This window comes from Sceloporus undulatus, chromosome 4, assembly GCF_019175285.1.
Source record: "Sceloporus undulatus isolate JIND9_A2432 ecotype Alabama chromosome 4, SceUnd_v1.1, whole genome shotgun sequence".
Taxonomy (NCBI): domain Eukaryota; kingdom Metazoa; phylum Chordata; class Lepidosauria; order Squamata; family Phrynosomatidae; genus Sceloporus; species Sceloporus undulatus.
Window position 1 is genome coordinate 220,731,109 of NC_056525.1, and position 17,428 is coordinate 220,748,536.

Genomic DNA, 17,428 nt, shown 5'->3' on the forward strand with positions numbered 1-17,428 from the left:
GTACACCAACCTAGGCTCATTTTAGACCCGCTGGTATGTGTAGCCCTTTCTGGAATGAAGTAACTTGCACTTACATTTACAAAGTGAAAATTCTTTAAGAGCAGAAGTGAATCTGGTTGAACAATGCAACCGATGCTGAATACAATTCTATATTTTCTCTGAATAAGTCTTATTGCAGTCAGGTGTGACTGATATTCCAGTAGACATGCATAGGACTGCACTGTTTCAATTCAAAATACAGCTCCAGAAAATCAAAAAGATTTCACACCAGGAGTGGACAGCAGACTCTCATTGCCCACACATTGCAATATTGTACGTATGCCTTATTTCATACCTCTTTTCTCACAGTATCAGCAAGACAACTGATACATTACTTTCAATATGTATTTTAGAAGAGATAAATGAAACGAATCCAATACTTCCATAATTTCCGGAACCTCAACATATTTATTTTGCAGCCAAAATGATTTAAACTGCTTCCTCCATGAAAGCCTGCCATTTTGTGAACTTATGCAAGGAAGAAAACAATCTCAAAGCAAACTAAACATTACTCAGTAACTTTAGTTGGGGATGTCAAGACCAAATCAATGATTTTCTGTTGAAATAGAGAATGTGAGATAACAAACAAAAGGCATTGTCTCCCCTACTGAAACAGCAAAGGTAGTTATGAGTGTGAGTGTGTGATATGATTCTGGACCGACACCAATAGTACAGTAATTTAAGATACAAGAGGGAAATTTTCCCCTAACAAAAACATATCTGAAATAACCTAAACCTTTTTATATGTAAGAGAGCCTGAGAGAAAAAACATGATTAAGTGGGACCAGTGGGAATGCACATTAGTTTTAGATGCTGTGTTAGCTGCAATCCTATATACTGTTGTTTGTTTTCTTGCCTCAAGTTGTAATGGCAACCGTCATGGGGTTTTCTGGGGCTGAGACTGTGGTGGTCTCACCCAAGGTCACCCAGTGGGTTTTCATGGCCAAGTGGAGAATTCAACCTGGTCTCTAGGTCACAGTCCAATGTTAAAACCACACTAGCTCTCAATCCTATGTATGCTTACTCAAAAGAAAATTCTTTGTTTTCTGCTGCTCCAGAGACGGAGGCCCTGTACTGACCGGCAGAAAGTCAGGGTGCAGCGGCCTCATGCTGGATGCCCTACCCCGTTCCCAGGGCACCATTTTGGCACACACCAGTCCGCCACAGCATGCACCATCATGATGCACCTCCAGCCCTGCATCAGATGATGCAGAGCTGAAGGGGCATCATAAAGCCAGACGCCCCTTGGAGGTGCAAAAAGAAGCTGCATTTTGCAGCTCCTTTTCGCACTCTCAGGGCTGGACTGGGGCCATGGTGTGAAATTGCCACAGCCCGTCTGGCCAGTAAAGGGTGGCTTACAGACCATGAAAGGAACTTATATATAGAAGTTTTGATTAATAATAGTTCAATTTGATTTCAGGAAATGTTGTATGATGATGAATTTTACGTAATTTTTTTTTAAAGAAGAGATAGATTCTGTCTCAACATTAGGGAAGAACCTCCTGACAGTAGACTGGGTTCAACGTGGAAACACTCCCTTGGAGAGCAGTGGAACTTCCTCCTTTCGAGGTCTTTAAACAGAGGCTTGATGGCCATCTGTCGGGGTGCTTTGAGTTGTGAGTTCCTGCTTGGCCGGGGGTTGGACTGGATGGCCCTTGAGGTCTCTTTCAACTCTAGGATTCTATGGTTCCTTCTGTTATACGTTGTTGTTCTGGATGCGTACAGGCTCAGACTGGCTGTAAGTGTCACAGGGAACCTGCTTTGGATTATGGTTTTGAGCTCCGGGGGGGGGGGGGGACTGTGCTAAAATGTCGTCAGTGTTGGGTAACTGGATTAGATGAACACAGGACTAATTCAATGTAAGGGGTTCTACACCCTCTATTCAGCATTGGATGTACATTATAAAATCAATCTAATAACATTAAGCATCCAGCACTGGCGGATGGACAATACGGACCTCTTGCCCAGTCACTATTTTCCCAGAATAACCAACAAACAATCTCACCTCTGGGCAGCCTTGTTGTGTGCCTTCAAGTCATTTCTGACTTATAGCAAACCTATCAAGGGGTTTTCTTGGCAAGTTTCTTCAGGGAGGGGGGTTGCCATTGCCATCATCTGAGGCTGAGAGAGTGTGACTTGCCCAAGGCCACTCCAGTGGGTTTTTATGTTTGGGGGGGGGGGTCGAACCCTGGTCTCCAGAGTCATAGTCCAACTCAAACTACTAGGCCATGTGGACTCTCTTAATAGAAATATACAAAAAAATTGTATGTTAATAAAAACATACCAAAAATGTAATACAGTAAAAATGTACAAAAAGCACTAAGAGAGAATTAAATGTTGTTGTTGTTGTTGTGTGCTTTCAAGCCATTTCTTAATATTTTATGGTGAACCCTTCACAGGGTTTATGGCAAACCTTAAGGCAAATCCATCACAGGATTTTCTTGACAAGATTTGTTCAGAGGGGATTTGCCTTTGCCTTCCTCTGAGGCTGAGAGAATGCAAGAAGCATGGGAAGCATAAATGTATATACTGTATATATGGAGCCAGTGTGTGGTGTTGTGGGTTGAGCGTTGGATTCAAACACTCTGTAGAGCAGGGTTTGAATCCCAACTCAGCCATGGAAACCCACTGGGTGACCTTGGGCAAGTCACACTCTCTCAGCCTCAGAGGATGGCCAAACCCTCTCTGAACAAATCTTGTCCCCCCAAAAAATCCATGACAGGTTTGCCTTTGGGTCGCTGTAAGCTGGAAACAACTTGAAGGCACACAACAACAAAGGAATGCTTTTATGTTGTAATGTCCCTAATTTTTCTCGAACGTCCTACATTTTACGGTGCCTTGTCCTCCTTTGCGGCTAGAACACTTGTGACATTTGGTGACCCTGCAAAAAAAGATGGCAAGTTCAGGGGAACAAGAGGGGAAAGAAAAAGTCATTCAGAACAAAAATAAGACAATAAAACTATTGTCTTTTTAATGGCAGCCACAGATTGGCCTTGCTCTCCCTCAGCTTCTTGTTGTTGTTGTTGTTGCTGTTGTTGTTATATTTATTTGTATACCGCTCTTCTCCCAGAACTGGGACTCAGAGTGCCTTCACAACATTAAAAGAACCACAGTACTATTAAAACCATAGGGAAAAGTACATTAAAAAGGGAATTGTTTTATTTATTATTTTACTTATTTTATTTTTTATTCCGCCTTTCTCCCAAGTTGGGACCCAAGGCGGCTCACAAACATAATTAAGTTACTATAATATATATGTATGTATAATGGATAGATTATTATAATTTCTCTATGGACTTTGGTCCATGTCTCACAAAGCCAGTTCCACTTTTCGAGGGTCCAAAGCACACCTTTTGAGACCGCTTGGGGATCCTGGGAATCAGTGCTAGGGAAGCCTGGGAACTATTGTAGTTGATTTGTGAGGCACCCAGAGCTCTCTCTCGACAGAGAAGGCATAATGTCTCACAAAACTACAGTTCCCAGGATTCTCTAGCATTGAGCCAAGGGGGCAGTTAAACCGGTCTCAAAGTGGGTTACTTCTGCAGTGTGTTTTGGAACATCTTCTTGGGGCAGTGAGTTCCGCAGGCCAGGCGAGGCGAGGCGAGGCGCCCGTGAAGCCCTACCTGTAGGGCCCCATGGCGGCGGGGGCCTTGGCGGTGGCGATGATCTTCTTCACTAGCGCGGCCATAGCAGCAGAAGCCCCAGCAGCGACCCAAGGAAGCCTCCTTCCTCCGCCTTTGGACTTTATCCTCCCGCTTCACGCGACGCCCCGCCCCCTCAGCCCTCCTCCGTTGTTGTCATTTTTAGTCGTTAGGGCCTCTTCGCCCACCGTAGGCATTATGGGGGATGTAGTTTGAAGCCTCGGTGATGAGGGAAAGAAGCAGATGTCGGTGGATGAGGCTGTTCTTGTGTGCGTTTTCGTTGCTCCTGCCCTTCTCTGGGTAAGGACCTCTTCGTCCACCGTATGTATGTTGCCTAGAGCGTTGAGGGAAAAAGCAGACGCTGTCTGTTCGCGTGTGAGTTTTTTCGCACGCAGTTGCTCCTGTCTTTCTCTAAGTAAGGGCCCTTTCGCCCACCGTCCTGCGAGCGAGGAGGGACTCTGGGGGATTTGCCTTTGCCTGGAGCGTCGATGAGGGGGGGAAAAAGACTGTCGGTGGGTGTTCGAGTGTGGATTTTCCAGCGTGCCGTCCCTTCTGTCATTGTCGTTGTAAGGTCCTCTTCGCTTACCGTAGTGCGCAAAGGGATTCTGGGAGATGTAGTCCGGAGCATTGGGGGAAAGAAAGATAAGGTTTCAGCGGGTAAGACGAAGGTTCACGTGTAGATTTCGTCCTCTAAGGACTTCTTCGGCCGCCGTACTGTGACGAGGGATTCTGGGGGATGTAGTCTGGAGAGCTGAGAAAGAGACGGAAGAAGCCTGGGCGCAGCGTGTCTGACTGCAGGGGAGCAGCGGAGGCTGTGGCTGAGGAGGGAGGGAGGCAGGCAGGCAGGCAGGAAGGAAGGAGGACGGTTCTTTCCCCCTTTCTTCCTCCGAGGCCTGGGATTCAGCCCCGAGGAGCCTGGCAGGTGAGGAGGATGCCTTTTGGGGGTTGGATGCAGGAGAACACCGATTTCTGTATTCTCTATGGACAAGTATCCCCCAGTGTTTCCTTAGTTTGAACAGATAATATCCCCCAAGGGCGCCTTGTGGGCAAGTGCTCTCCTTTGTTCCATTGCGTCCCATGTTCGACGTTGCTGCTGTTTGCCTTCATGGCGACCCTGTCAAAGGGCTTTCTTGGCAAGTCTCTTCAGAGGGTCCTTTGGCACTGCTTTCCTCTGAGGCCGAGAGAGTCTGCCTCGCCCAAGGTCTCCCGGTGGGTCTGCATGAGTCACGCTCAAACCCCGCCGGCCTTCGTCTCGCACGGAATGTCCTTTAATATCTTCTCAGCCATGTTTTTCTGAAGAGCTGATTTTCGTTAAAACACCTTCTTGGCTCGGAAGAGACTTCCAGAACTCTGGGCAAGATTTGTTTTTTTATTTGGGGGGATGAAAAAAGGAAGAAAATCAATTATGGAACACTCTCTTTTAGCATGATTCAGGAAAAACATAAACAAAAACGTTCCCCCCTGATTCCCCCCCCCCAGGCCCTCAGAGCCCTCAGCAAGACAAAGGCTTACAATAGTACCTCACTAGCAACAGACCCTTGGCTGAATCTACACTTACATTATTCCTTCCGTTTTTCCATTGTGCTGAAATTAAGGGGAGGAGGCTCCTCGTTCAACATTCGCATTGTGTCCTCAAGCAGCCCATTGCCTAACACCGTCTGCTGCCCTCTCTCTCTCTCCCTCCAAGACACAGACACACCCCAAGCTCTGGGTGCCAGTCTTGCCTCCTGCTGCTGCTGCTGCTGCTGCACCAAAGAATAAAGGCCTTTAGAAGGATCCATCCTAACGCCCTGTTTGCCATGAGGGCAGACTGCCCACTGGATCCGCTTCTCAAAAGGGGAAACTGAAAATGTGGCCTTACTTGACTGGGCTTCTTAGTCCTGCTCAGAATGGAGGACATTTTGGAATCCCTCCTGGACAGAAGGTTGAAATGTCAGACATGTCCTCCCAGCTCTTAGCCTCTTACTCTGTTGTTGTTGTTGTTGTTGTTGTTGTGTGCCTCCAGGTCATTTCTGACTCATGGCGACCCTAAAGCGAACTTATCACGAGGTTTTCTTGCCAAGATTTGTTCAGAGGAGGCTTGCCATTGCCTTCCCAAGAGGCTGAGAGCGTGTGACTTTCCCAGCATCACCCGCTGGGTTTCATGCCTGATCCAGGAATCGAACCCACTGCGCCACGCTGGCTTCTTACGAATAGTAATTAACCAGAACCTTTTCAATCCCAAACAGCTGCTGCTGTTTTAAGATTTTCTACTGTTCTAGACTGAGTCTTTCTCAGTGGTTCCCAAATTTTGGTCCTCCAGAAGTTTTGGGCTTCAGCTCCCAGAGTTCTTGGCTGTTGGCCAAGATGACTGGGGCTACTAGTATCTGAAGTCCAAAACAAATGGAGGACCAAAGTTTGGGAACCACTGATCTAATCTATTCTGGGAAGGATGAAATGCAGTAGTGGCAAGAAGCTCTGCAATGTGAGAATGGCAGAGTGACTCCAAAAAATACAGGGCAATGGAAGAGAAGAACTGGCAATATTGTACTAATCAAACACTGAGATGACTCTCAGCTAGCTATCAGAGGAATGTGGGCCTTGTCTTGGTCAGCTGTGTGTCACTATGTGTATGTCCACTGTGATTCTGGCTCTACTGGAGCTAAATACATTTGCTATGCAATGGATGTGGGGTTGTACCTTAAATGCCTTTTTTTTTCCTTCTGCAGAAATGTCAAAGGCAAAAGAAAAGAAAAGAGCCAAGAAAATGAAGAATCAGCCTTCAAGTGTGACTTTTCCCTTTGACAGTGAGCCTAGTCACAATGAAATATACTTTCCCAACGGTGGTGACAAAACCTCTCAACGCAAGAAGACAGGTAGTTGTTACAGTTTTTATTGACTTTAATAATAAGCCTGGGAGTTTAAAAATTGAATGGAAGAGTCACTTAAATAGTAAAAGTGAATCCTTATTCCAAGAACTGCTTAACATTGGCCCAATACAGATAGGCCAAAATAAAGCTGCTTCAGGTCATTTTGGAGATATGCTGTTTACATGATGCATGCATCCTAAGAGTCCAGAAGCTGCACCAAAGCTGTGCACCAGTCCTTAGGACTGGATTGTGGCTTTGGTGCAGCTTCCGGACTCTTAGGACGCATGCATTATTTAAACAGCATTTCTCCAAAGTGACCCGAAGCAGCTTTATTTTGGCCTATCTGTATTGGGCCATTGCCTGCTAAGCTCAGGGCAAAATCTGACACCCACTTCCTCACCTCAAAAGAACCTGTCTGGCATACTGGGCCATGAAAGCTCTGAGGGCCTTTGTGGCTGAAGAGCGCCATATAAATACTCAAAATAAATAGATAAATGCAAGTTGGTTAGTGGCAGCGTCGGGAGTGATAGTTCATTATGGTCACAGAAAGGGAGACATCTACTGGGGGTGGAAATGTCCTGGCTGAAGTAGCTCCCCAAACTAAGAGAGGCAGACACGGCTGCATGAAAATTAGAAGCATCTCGGTTGTCTATCAGTGTTGTTCCAAATGAGATAGTGAGGAACGTTGGAAATTGTAGTCCAAGTATACTGTAGTATAGATACTGTATTTAAAATACTATGTAAATATTTAATTTTTTGTATACTTAATAGATCAAATGGACTATGACTCCATAATATAAGCTCACCAGTATAGATGGTATCCTTTACAGTCTTTTAATCATTGGTATGGATTGTAGCTCTGTATCCAGTTTGTAGTTCACTTACCTTGGATCATAATATGTGTCTCTTTGATCCACCAACAGATAAGCGCTTTGAAACCTCACAACAGAGCTTCATGCATCAGAAACCTTTCCATGAAATACCTAAATATGTAACAGGTAAGCATCCACAAAATACGGTCGATCTTTGCTGTGGTTCCTATATGTTTAGTTATGTACTAGCCAGGGCAGTGCAATCACTTTTGACCTGGATGCACTGTAGGTTTGTTTAACCTTTTTTCAGATTCAGCTGTGCCTGAATCTTGGTTCCCAAATGGTTTTTCCCATAAGTCAGTTGTTTTTCATGGAAAAAAGTCCCCCATCACATTAAACCATTGTTTATGCTAACTAGACTGATGAGAGTTGCAGTCCATCAGGATGTCAAGGGCTACAGTGGCTGAACCTGGTTTAGCATAATAGGGGTGAGTTGCAATGATCATTGAACTCTTGTGCCCCCCCCCCCCACCTCCTTTTGGCATGCCCTCAAGTAGAAATTCAAAAGCTTTGATCTCAGATTCTTGTGTTAAGATAAAATATAATAATAATAAATTTTTTTTTATTTAAATTATTTTTTAAAACATAAGAAATTTTGTTTAACCTACGGATAAGTGGCACACAAAAGTAACTTGCTTTTGTTATTATTATTATTATTAACCTTTATTTATAAAGCGCTGTAAATTTACACAGCGCTGTACATGGAATCTTTTTAATTGGACGGTTCCCTGTCCTCAGGCTTACAATCTAACAAGACACAACACAAAAGGAGAAGGGAGTGGTGGTGGGGAAGGGGATGAGGGTCAGCAGTTCTTTTTTTGGGAGGGGGAACATTTCATGCAATGATTATAGAGGGGTTCATGTCAAAATAGCTGAAAAGTAGAATAAAGTCATTGTTATGTTTGTTCATAAAATACTTCAGTGTCCTAAAATGACTTCATCCCTTTTGCAGTCTAGAAAACAAGTCCACAAAATTTACTAGCATTCATGCAACTTTTATTTGCCTGCCTGCATTTACCTAAGCCATCTATTTGGGGTTTGTAAAAGGAAGGAATGGACTTCTGTAAAACCTAACTTTCCTACTCTCCTGGAAAATATACTATCTTGCATAAGCATTGATAATCCAACAAAGGTTCACAAATCTTACCTAGCCTTGGTAGCTAAATCAACAGTGTTGCCAACAAGCCTCCGAAGATAATTCCCGGAAATATGTCTGTCCAAAACCCTGCGAATCCCCCCAGATCACACGGAATATTCAGTCACACATTCCCGGAAAAATTCCCATAACTGTTAAAATGGCAGATGTTTTGCCAAATAAACGTAAATATAATTGAAATAAAATAATTTGTAACTTATTTCAACTCTCAACAAATCCACCATTGAACCAAACAACGAATCTTTCAGTCCTTTTAAGTATATTATTTTGACATCGAAGGAGGTTTCAGGAAGCTTTGTGCCCCAAATAGAAATGTGTTCAGATGCAACCCACACTGCGACGAGAAATAAATCCAGTTGAAACCCTTTAGTTGCCCTGGCTCAGTACTAGGTATCTGGGAATTGTCTCTGGCGTCTGGAGTTGAAGATGCAGCCTGAGTTGGGTCCAAGACACACTGCAGAAATTAATCCCAGTTTGAGACTGCTTTAACTGCCCTGGCTCAGTGTCAGGGACACCCTGGGAATTTGTAGTTTAGTTTTATGAGAAAGAGCTCTGGTGCCACAATAAACTACCAATTCCAGGATTCCCTCGCACATGAGCCAGGAGAGTTAAAGTGGTCACAAAACTGGATTATTTCTGCCAGTTGTTTTGGACCTTCGTTATTAAAAATGCTCAAGGTCCAATCCACTACTGCAGAAATAATCCAGTTTGAGACCGCTTTTAAACTGCCCTGGCTCAGTGCTAGGGAACCCTGGAATTGTATTTTTGTGAGAAAGAGCTCTGGTGCCACAATGAACTACAATTCCCATGCATCTGGGAAGTACGCTTAAGTCTAGGAAAGTTCATGCTGCCAACTTTTCTTTCAGTGAGGACTCAAAAGTGTACAAGATCTATCTCACTTCATCATCACCATTACTTATCATTATTAAATCCAAATGCAGCTGAAGAAGTGGACTTAAAATTGGCAACACTGATACTGTATCCTGTAGACTCATTCTCTGGGGCTGTGATCTGGAAGCGTGGAGGCAATTCCCTTGTCAAACCAGGGAATCCTGGGAAATTAGTTTGTTGTGACATGTTGAAACACTGCTTTACTGGCAGCCAGGCTCATGCATGGAATTCTGGGCTTGGTGGTTTGCCCAGAATCCCATCATCGCAGGGAGCCTTGCAGTTGAAGCAGTGCCAAACGGTTATTTCTGCAGTGGATGGCAATGGAAAAGGGAACGAAAAGAGAGCCACAAAAAAAAATTCTGGGAAGACAGGGCAGCAGGGGTGCCAACTGACCAGGTGCTCTGCCCATGCTCAGAGGCTATTTAATCACACACACACACACACCACTCAGGGACATTACATTCACATCACACAACCCCAATGGTCCTCACAGTACAACAACAACCCTGAGAGGGTAGGCTTGGGGCACTCTGCGCAAGCTCAGGAATTCATAAATTCAAATGTCACTCTCAGGCACACAAAGAAGTCCACAACATCAAGCCATGATACCATGATCAAGTATTGCCTTTGTGTGCCTTGAAACTTATGTCTTACTTGGAAATCCAAGGCAATTGGGATTAAGCCAGCCAAGATTCCTCACTCCCTGCTCTTTCCAGCACTTTTGCCCCTGGAGCCTGAGAATGCCTGAAAAAAGTGGGGGGGGTGGCAATAATCACTGTCCTCTCTCTGATTGGCTGAACTATTCCTCCAAACGGGCTGCTCGTCCTGGCTCTCAGAGGGAAGTACATGAGAGAGAGAGAGGAGAGAGAGAGAGGAGAGAGAGTTTTCTCCAGCCCTCTTGGCTGAAAACTTGTTACACTCCAAAGGGTTTGGTTGCTCCGCAGCGGCTGTAGCGAAAACTGGCCAAAGGCACGGAAAAGGCACACTGAATTAGAGCAAGGCGCGAAAATCACACGAAAAGCTCTGAAAAGTCCCCGTTTCTGTGATTGAAAGTCGCGAAATTGGCACACTGCTACTCAAGAGTACTGTCTATTACTAGATCCTGACCCTTCCATGTCTGTGATGTTGTGCAGTGCCTTTGAAACTCCAGACGAGGCTTGGTCTCTATATTTAGTATTTTCATGTATTTTTTTAGTTGATTTTAATAAATAATAATAATAATAATAATAATAAATAATAAATAAAATTATTTCTATCCCGCTTTTGCCAGGCAATCAAAACGGCGTTACACACAGGTTAAATAACATCTCTATATTACCAATAAACCGCCCCTTAAAACAAGATTAAACAATGTAAGATTAAAAACTACATATTAAAACTGACTAAGCTAAATAAAAATCATGGGCAGAGTTCACTGGATGGGAAGTCTTATTTGTGGCCGAGCATTTTATTCCGGGAAGGCCTGCCAGAAGAGATCCGTCTTAATGGCCTTTTTAAAGCTCTCTAGATGGTGATTTGACGGATCTCGTCCGGCAGACCATTCCATAAGTTGGGAGCGGCTGCAGAGAATGTCCTCTGGGAGGTCGCCGTCAACCTGGTCTTTAAAGGGCTTGTAATAGATTCCCAGAGGACCTGAGTGTACGGGACGGATTATATGGAAGCAGGTGATCCCATAGATAGGTTGGGCCCAAGCCATGTAGGGCATTAAAGGTGATAACCAACACCTTGTACTGTGCCCGGAAACTGATAGGCAGCCAGTGGAGTGACTTCAGTATTGGTGTTATATGGTCACTCCTTGCTGTTCCTGTGACCAACCTGGCCTGCCATATTCTGTACCAAACTGGAGTTTCCGGACTAGGCACAAGGGTGCGCCCCATGTAGAGCGCATTGCAAAAATCAAGTCTTGAGGTTACCAGCGCATGTACTACAGTTTTTGAGGTCACCCTGTTCCAGGAAAGGCGCAGCTGGCGTATCAGCTGAAGCTGATAGCAGTGCTCTTGACCGTTGTGTTCACCTGATTCCTCATCTGAAGGGACGGGTCAAGAAGCACCCCCAGACTGCGAACACAGTCCTTTAAGGGGAGTGTGAGCCCCTCTAGGACTGGAGGTTGCAGCCCAATCCCTGGTTTGGGGGCCCCTACCATAAGTACCTCCATTTTGTCTGGATTCAACTTGAGCTTGTTTTCCCTCATCCAACCTCCATTACTGCCTGAAGACACTGGTTGAGGGGAAGATACCATCTGTCATTGTCGCTGATGACCGGTACAATCAGCATATTGATAACACCCGGCCCCATATCCACAGATGATTTCTCCCAGCGGCTTCATATAGATGTTAAATAGCATCGGGGACAGGATGACGCCTTGAGGGACACCACAATTAAGCTCCTGTTTTTGAAGAGCGACTGTCCCACACGATCACCCTCTGGAACCTGCCCGAGAAGAGGAGCGGAACCACTGCAACGCAGGGCCTCCAATTCCTAACTCTCTCAGGCGTTCCAAAAGGATATCCTGATCTACTGTATCAATGCTGCTGAGAGGTCCAGCAACACCAACAGGGTCACGCTCCCTCTGTCGATGGCTAGACGAAGGTCATCAGTTAAATGATCATGGCAGTCTCCACCCCATACCCGGTCCTGAAGCCCATTTGAAATGGATCAAGAAAATCGGCTTCATCCAAGACTGCTTGGAGCTGAAGAGCAACTGCCCTCTCAATCACCTTGCTCAGAAATGGTAGATGAGAAACAGGCCTATATTTTTCATCTCCAGGGGTTCCAGGGAGGGTTTTTTCAAGAGCGGTCTAACGATCGCTTCATTCAAAGCGGATGGTATATGACCCTCCCAAGGGAGCATTGATGATACGTCTAAGAAGTGCCATCAATGCATCGCCCCCCGATGGCCAGCCATGATGGGCAGGGATCAAGAGGGCATGTTGTCTTTTTTACCTTTCCAAGGATCTTGTCCACATCATCAGTACTCACAAGCTCAAACTGATCCAGTTTAATCTCATAAACGGGTTTACTGGACACCTCAGTAGTCGGTTTTGCTTCAACATTGGCATCCAAATGGGTTCTTATCTGAGAGATTTTGTCTGCAAAGTAGTTGTTAAAAGCGGCACAGCAGGCCGTTGTTGGGTTAAGTAGAGGGTTCTGGGTAGATGGCATCACCGTCAGTTCCCTCACCACCCAACAGCTGTTGGATGGAACAGCATAACATGTTGTGCTAGGACTTTTCTAAACCCTCACTGCTGCAAAGTAGAGAACTCATTTAGGCTCTTTCTCTTCATCAGGGTTCATTGCCTGAGCAACTTATTTTTTTCTTTCAGTGTCTCCTTTTGTTCAAGCTCGTGCTGCTGAAATGAAAGCTATGCTGAAGGCAGTTTCACAGAAGTCATCCAACACCTTAGTGTTTCAGTCTCTACCTAGACACATGAGGAGGCGAGCTATGAGCCACAATATCAAGCGTCTACCCAGGCGACTCCATGAACTTGCCAGAATAGAGGTGTTGCTTTATTTTTCCCATTAACTTGCAGCTACGTATAGTACTGTGGTATACTGGATGATAATTCTCGTTACTTTTAAAACAATTTGTAGGAATCTAGTTACCTTGAATCACAAGGGAGTGCTAATGTAACAGGACATGGCAGGCTTCTGTGGGACTTCTTCAGACTTGTTTGTTTATTACATATATCGCCCACCCTTTCTCCAGTGAGCTAAAAGTAGAATATCTGGTTCCCTTCATCCCCATTTTACCATCATAGCAACACTGTCAGAGTGGCTAGGGAGAGATACAATGTGTGCGTGAGAGTGAGCGAGCGAGTGAGTGAGTGAGTGGCTGGCTACCCAATGAGTTTCATGGCTTAGTGGGTGTTGAACCTGTGGGTTATTCAGAGGGTGAAAATAATCCTGGTAGAATCTGGGCTGAATCTTTGTTGTTCAGATGCATTTTGAATGTATCCCATTAAGTTTGTGGGGGGCTGCCAAAAAGCCACTTAACCCCACTATTTTGGGGTTTTCCCAATTACATTGTCAACTGTGTGAATAACTGATGCAAATAGACCCGGGATAAATTGGGATAAAATTCTGCATGCCTTGAACATATTGCATGGTCGAATCCATCTTTATTTGCAGTGCTGACATATGTGAGTAATAGATCTCGTAGAGATGCAAATAGATGTAATTCCAGTAAAAAAAAATAGCTGGAACAATAAAAACGGAATGTGTGAGTGAGATAGTGACATAGTCACACTTTAAAAAACTTAGAGTCTGGATGACCCCCTGGATCTCCCAAGCCTGCTGGGACCTAAATACCCTAAAGGCACAAGATCCCATTTGAGCTTGGAAGCTAAGCAGTGTCAGCTCTGGTTAGTACTTGGATGGGAGTCTGGCAGTGAATAGCAAGAGGAAGGAATTGGCAAAACCACCACTTGAGTATTTCTTGTCTAAGAAAACACTATGAAATTATTGGGTCGGCACAAATTGACAAGTGCCTTAAAAGTAGGTATAAAAACACATACACATTCCCAAGTCCCAGTCCAAAACTCTACTACACCACATTGGCACTCATTCTTTGCTGCAAGCACCCAAGGGATTATGAATATCTCTTCAGGATAAATCATTGGGTTCTGCATGTCTCCCCTCACCCCTATCATGTGCCATATGCTATCAGAGTTACTTGGCCTACAGTTGGTACAAGAAAAATAATATTTCTTGTTCTAATAATACAGACAGAGAAATCTAAACATCTAAAGAAAGACCTCCCAAAGAGCAAATGTCGTAAAGCCAGAAGACGCCATACAAACTTGGTGGCAGAATTCAATCGCAGACAAAAGAAAAATATCTGGTTGGAAACGCACATCTGGCATGCAAAAAGGTTTCATATGGTGAAGAAATGGGGATATTGCTTAGGAGACAGACCCACAACAAAGAGCTACCGGGCCTGCTACCGAGCCATGACGAATCATTGCCTCCTCCAGGTACTGTTTGTTTGTCCATTCTGGGCAAAGTATACCATGTAGTCTTTAAAACTTAGTTTAATTTTTGGATTTTGTGCTGTATTTAATAATGTGAAGCTGTTGCTTGTAGGAAGAGCACAGATTGTGGATTGATGCACAACTTCCTTAATGCCATCTTACCATAAAATCTCTACTACTGTGCCTGACATTTTAAATTATTTTCTTGTCTCAGTCCAAAATTCTCAACTTTTGGTATAATTAATGGCTTTGCCACTTTTAAAAATATGTTGCAGGGCCATCCTGATCTTTTTACCTTTTAAAATCCAAATTTGACTAACAACAAATGGACTTTCTGTCACTCCCCCCTTTTTTGGCATTTTAATAGTCCATGAGATACTTGGAGGGCAGAAAACTGGCCTCTGAACCCATCCCATACTATGGAGGCTTTATTCTCGATGAATTTGTAAGCTACCTACCTTCTCCTGCTCCTGTGTAATACTATCTATATCTTAATTAGCCCCCCTTCACCTTTGATCAAGATGTGTTATTTCAGCTATCCTTTCAGATTATGCCATCTATCCTTTCAGTGATGTGGTCAGCAAAATTCTACACAGTATTCGAAGTGCAGCTAAATCTTGGATTTAAGCAACTTGGAAGAGCTGCTGCCAAGAGCATCTTATCCCTGTGCCTATATGACATCCTGCAGAGCCCTTCAAAATTCAACTTGAAAGTGCCAAAAAAATCATATCCAATTTCCATGTTTGTTCGGTGGGAGGAGGATTGGGAAACTGAAATTAAGTAATCTGTCACTCCTGGATCAGTTGTTGATTCTTCTTGAATGATTTATTACCCCTTGGGGTGTGTGTGTGGAAGATATGGAGGTTTTCAGCAGGGTAGTGGGGACTAGAAGTCTGCAAAAGGGATGGTGGGTCACATGCAACCCAGGGGATGAACTTTCTCCAGTCCAGTACAACTCTTAAGATTACCAGTTAATAGGTTCTACCTGCATCCTGTTGCCATCTGAAAAATCCTTTTACTGCAGAGGCTACTAGGACATTGTCAGCCAGTGCAGCATAATTGGTTTGATATATAGGTCCCTCTGTTGGATTTATTGTGCTTTCCTCCCTCTGTATGTTCTTTGAGCACCTGAAAGTAGGTCGGAATTGATAGCTCACATTTTAAAAACAAAATAAATTATTCCATTTTCTGCTTGCCCCTCTGGTATACTAAGGTTCTCTTTTACAGTTTGAAATTCAATAGCTCTTCTTTTATATCAGGATTTATCATATTACTGTTGTCTGGAGTTGATTGGAAAAGAGAAGCAGCTTCTGACAGCACTTGCTCGAATGTGTAATGTAGATGCAGGTAATACGTCTTCAGACTGCTTTTTAAAATGATCTGATCCTGACTACTTAGTCTGGAATAGTTCTGTTTTCTATATCTGGGCAGTGCTAAGCCTGTTCACATTTGGACAGCCAAGTATTGTCAAAGGGAAATGATATAATAGACAACTAAGTATTTTGAGTAGGTTTTTTTTTCCTCTTCCCATCTTGCTGGATACTTACTGTTTCCATGGGAGTTAGAATTAGCCATTCTGCGGTTGATATTGATCATTATAGTTCATTATTGTACTATATAATGTACAAATTATGTATTTATGTAATTAGGTATATTGTAAGTTTATGAAATAAAATGTAACCTTCTCACACAAATTGCTTATCATATATTTAGAGTAGCTTTTCATGTACACGCAATGATAATTATCCAAACCAGTTTTGATTCTGATTTGGAGGAGATGCTCAAAGCAGTTTGGCTATCTTGTCTAAGCAACAGTTAAAATAATGAAGAAAATACCACGTGCAAGAGAGATGCAATTACTGAGCACTTGCATATTTTGTTTGTTGGAGACCATCCCAACTGTGATTTAGAGTATAACCAGAGGGTGCATCTACACTGTAGAAATAATACAGTTTGACACCATTTTAACTGCCATGGCTCAATCCTACAGAATCCTGAAATTTATAGTTTTGTGAGGCACCAGCATTCTTTGGCACAAAGGCTAAAGACCTTGTAAAACAACAAATCCCAGTATTCTGTAGGATGGAGTTACTACATTTAAAGCGGCGTGACGACATTATTTCTGTGATGCATCCAGAGTTTGATACATGGTACATTTCCTACACAAAGAGGAAATGAAACAAGCATTCTAATTTACCAATAAGTCTACACTTGATAACCTGGAGAAATTCTTAGTTGCCATAACTGAGTAGGAAAATGATTAGTAACAAGCCTACCTTATGGAAAATGGAGAGGGAATTAAGTAATATTTTCCTTTTTTACTTCACATTTCCAAAAGACAGGAAAATTCTTTTTAAAATCTCAAGAAATTAGGAGTACCCAGCTCTGAAATCATAAGGGGAAATCCTCATAGTCCATCAGGTTTCGGCTTGTGTAAATATTCCTGAATAGTTCTAGTCCCCAGTAACTAAAACTGTTCTGGGGTCTAAAGGGGCACTATTCTCAGCATTTGTTGTGTGATTTGAAAATGTTTCATTTTTGAATACACTGTTCCTCAGGTCCAACATTTGCAGCTGTTCCTTGTCTTACTGGGAAGCGTGAAGGTGCTGTCATGCTATACCGGAGAGATCGCTACCCTGAAGATGCACTTGGTCCAGTTACTTTCATTTGGAATCCCACAAATAGGTCTGATGAGTCTCCTCAAAGCAGACAGTTGTGGATGTGGACACACCCAGCCTTTAAGCAGGTAATGATAATAATAATAAGAATAAATTTATTCTATTTCACCTTTTCCCAATGGGAATCAAGGCGGATTACAACAGATATTTAAAACATAAGACAATTAAAATCACAATCAGAATTTTTCTACCCTCCCACCAATCATAAAATTGAACAAATAACTGTTTAAAAAGAATTAAACAGTGAGAAATTTAAAAGAAATTCCTAATAGAGATTGGTTAAATGAAGATATAGGCGGGATATAGACCTCCGCTTTGTGGCAGTCTCCCGC

The 17,428-nt window shown here is 43.4% G+C and overlaps 2 protein-coding genes across 3 annotated transcripts in view; one reads left to right on the plus strand and one right to left on the minus strand.

Annotated features, from left to right (window-relative positions):
• STK3 (serine/threonine kinase 3) overlaps nt 1-17,428 on the minus strand; it is an 881,840-nt gene that overhangs the window by 498,836 nt on the left and 365,576 nt on the right. The window lies entirely within an intron of this gene.
• POP1 (POP1 homolog, ribonuclease P/MRP subunit) overlaps nt 3,835-17,428 on the plus strand; it is a 28,893-nt gene continuing 15,299 nt past the window's right edge. The window contains 7 exon segments of the mRNA XM_042464934.1: nt 3,835-4,337; nt 6,389-6,535; nt 7,453-7,527; nt 12,772-12,947; nt 14,173-14,421; nt 15,678-15,765; nt 16,977-17,164. Coding sequence (XP_042320868.1) covers nt 4,169-4,337; nt 6,389-6,535; nt 7,453-7,527; nt 12,772-12,947; nt 14,173-14,421; nt 15,678-15,765; nt 16,977-17,164 — 1,092 coding nt within the window. The 5' untranslated portion in view covers nt 3,835-4,168.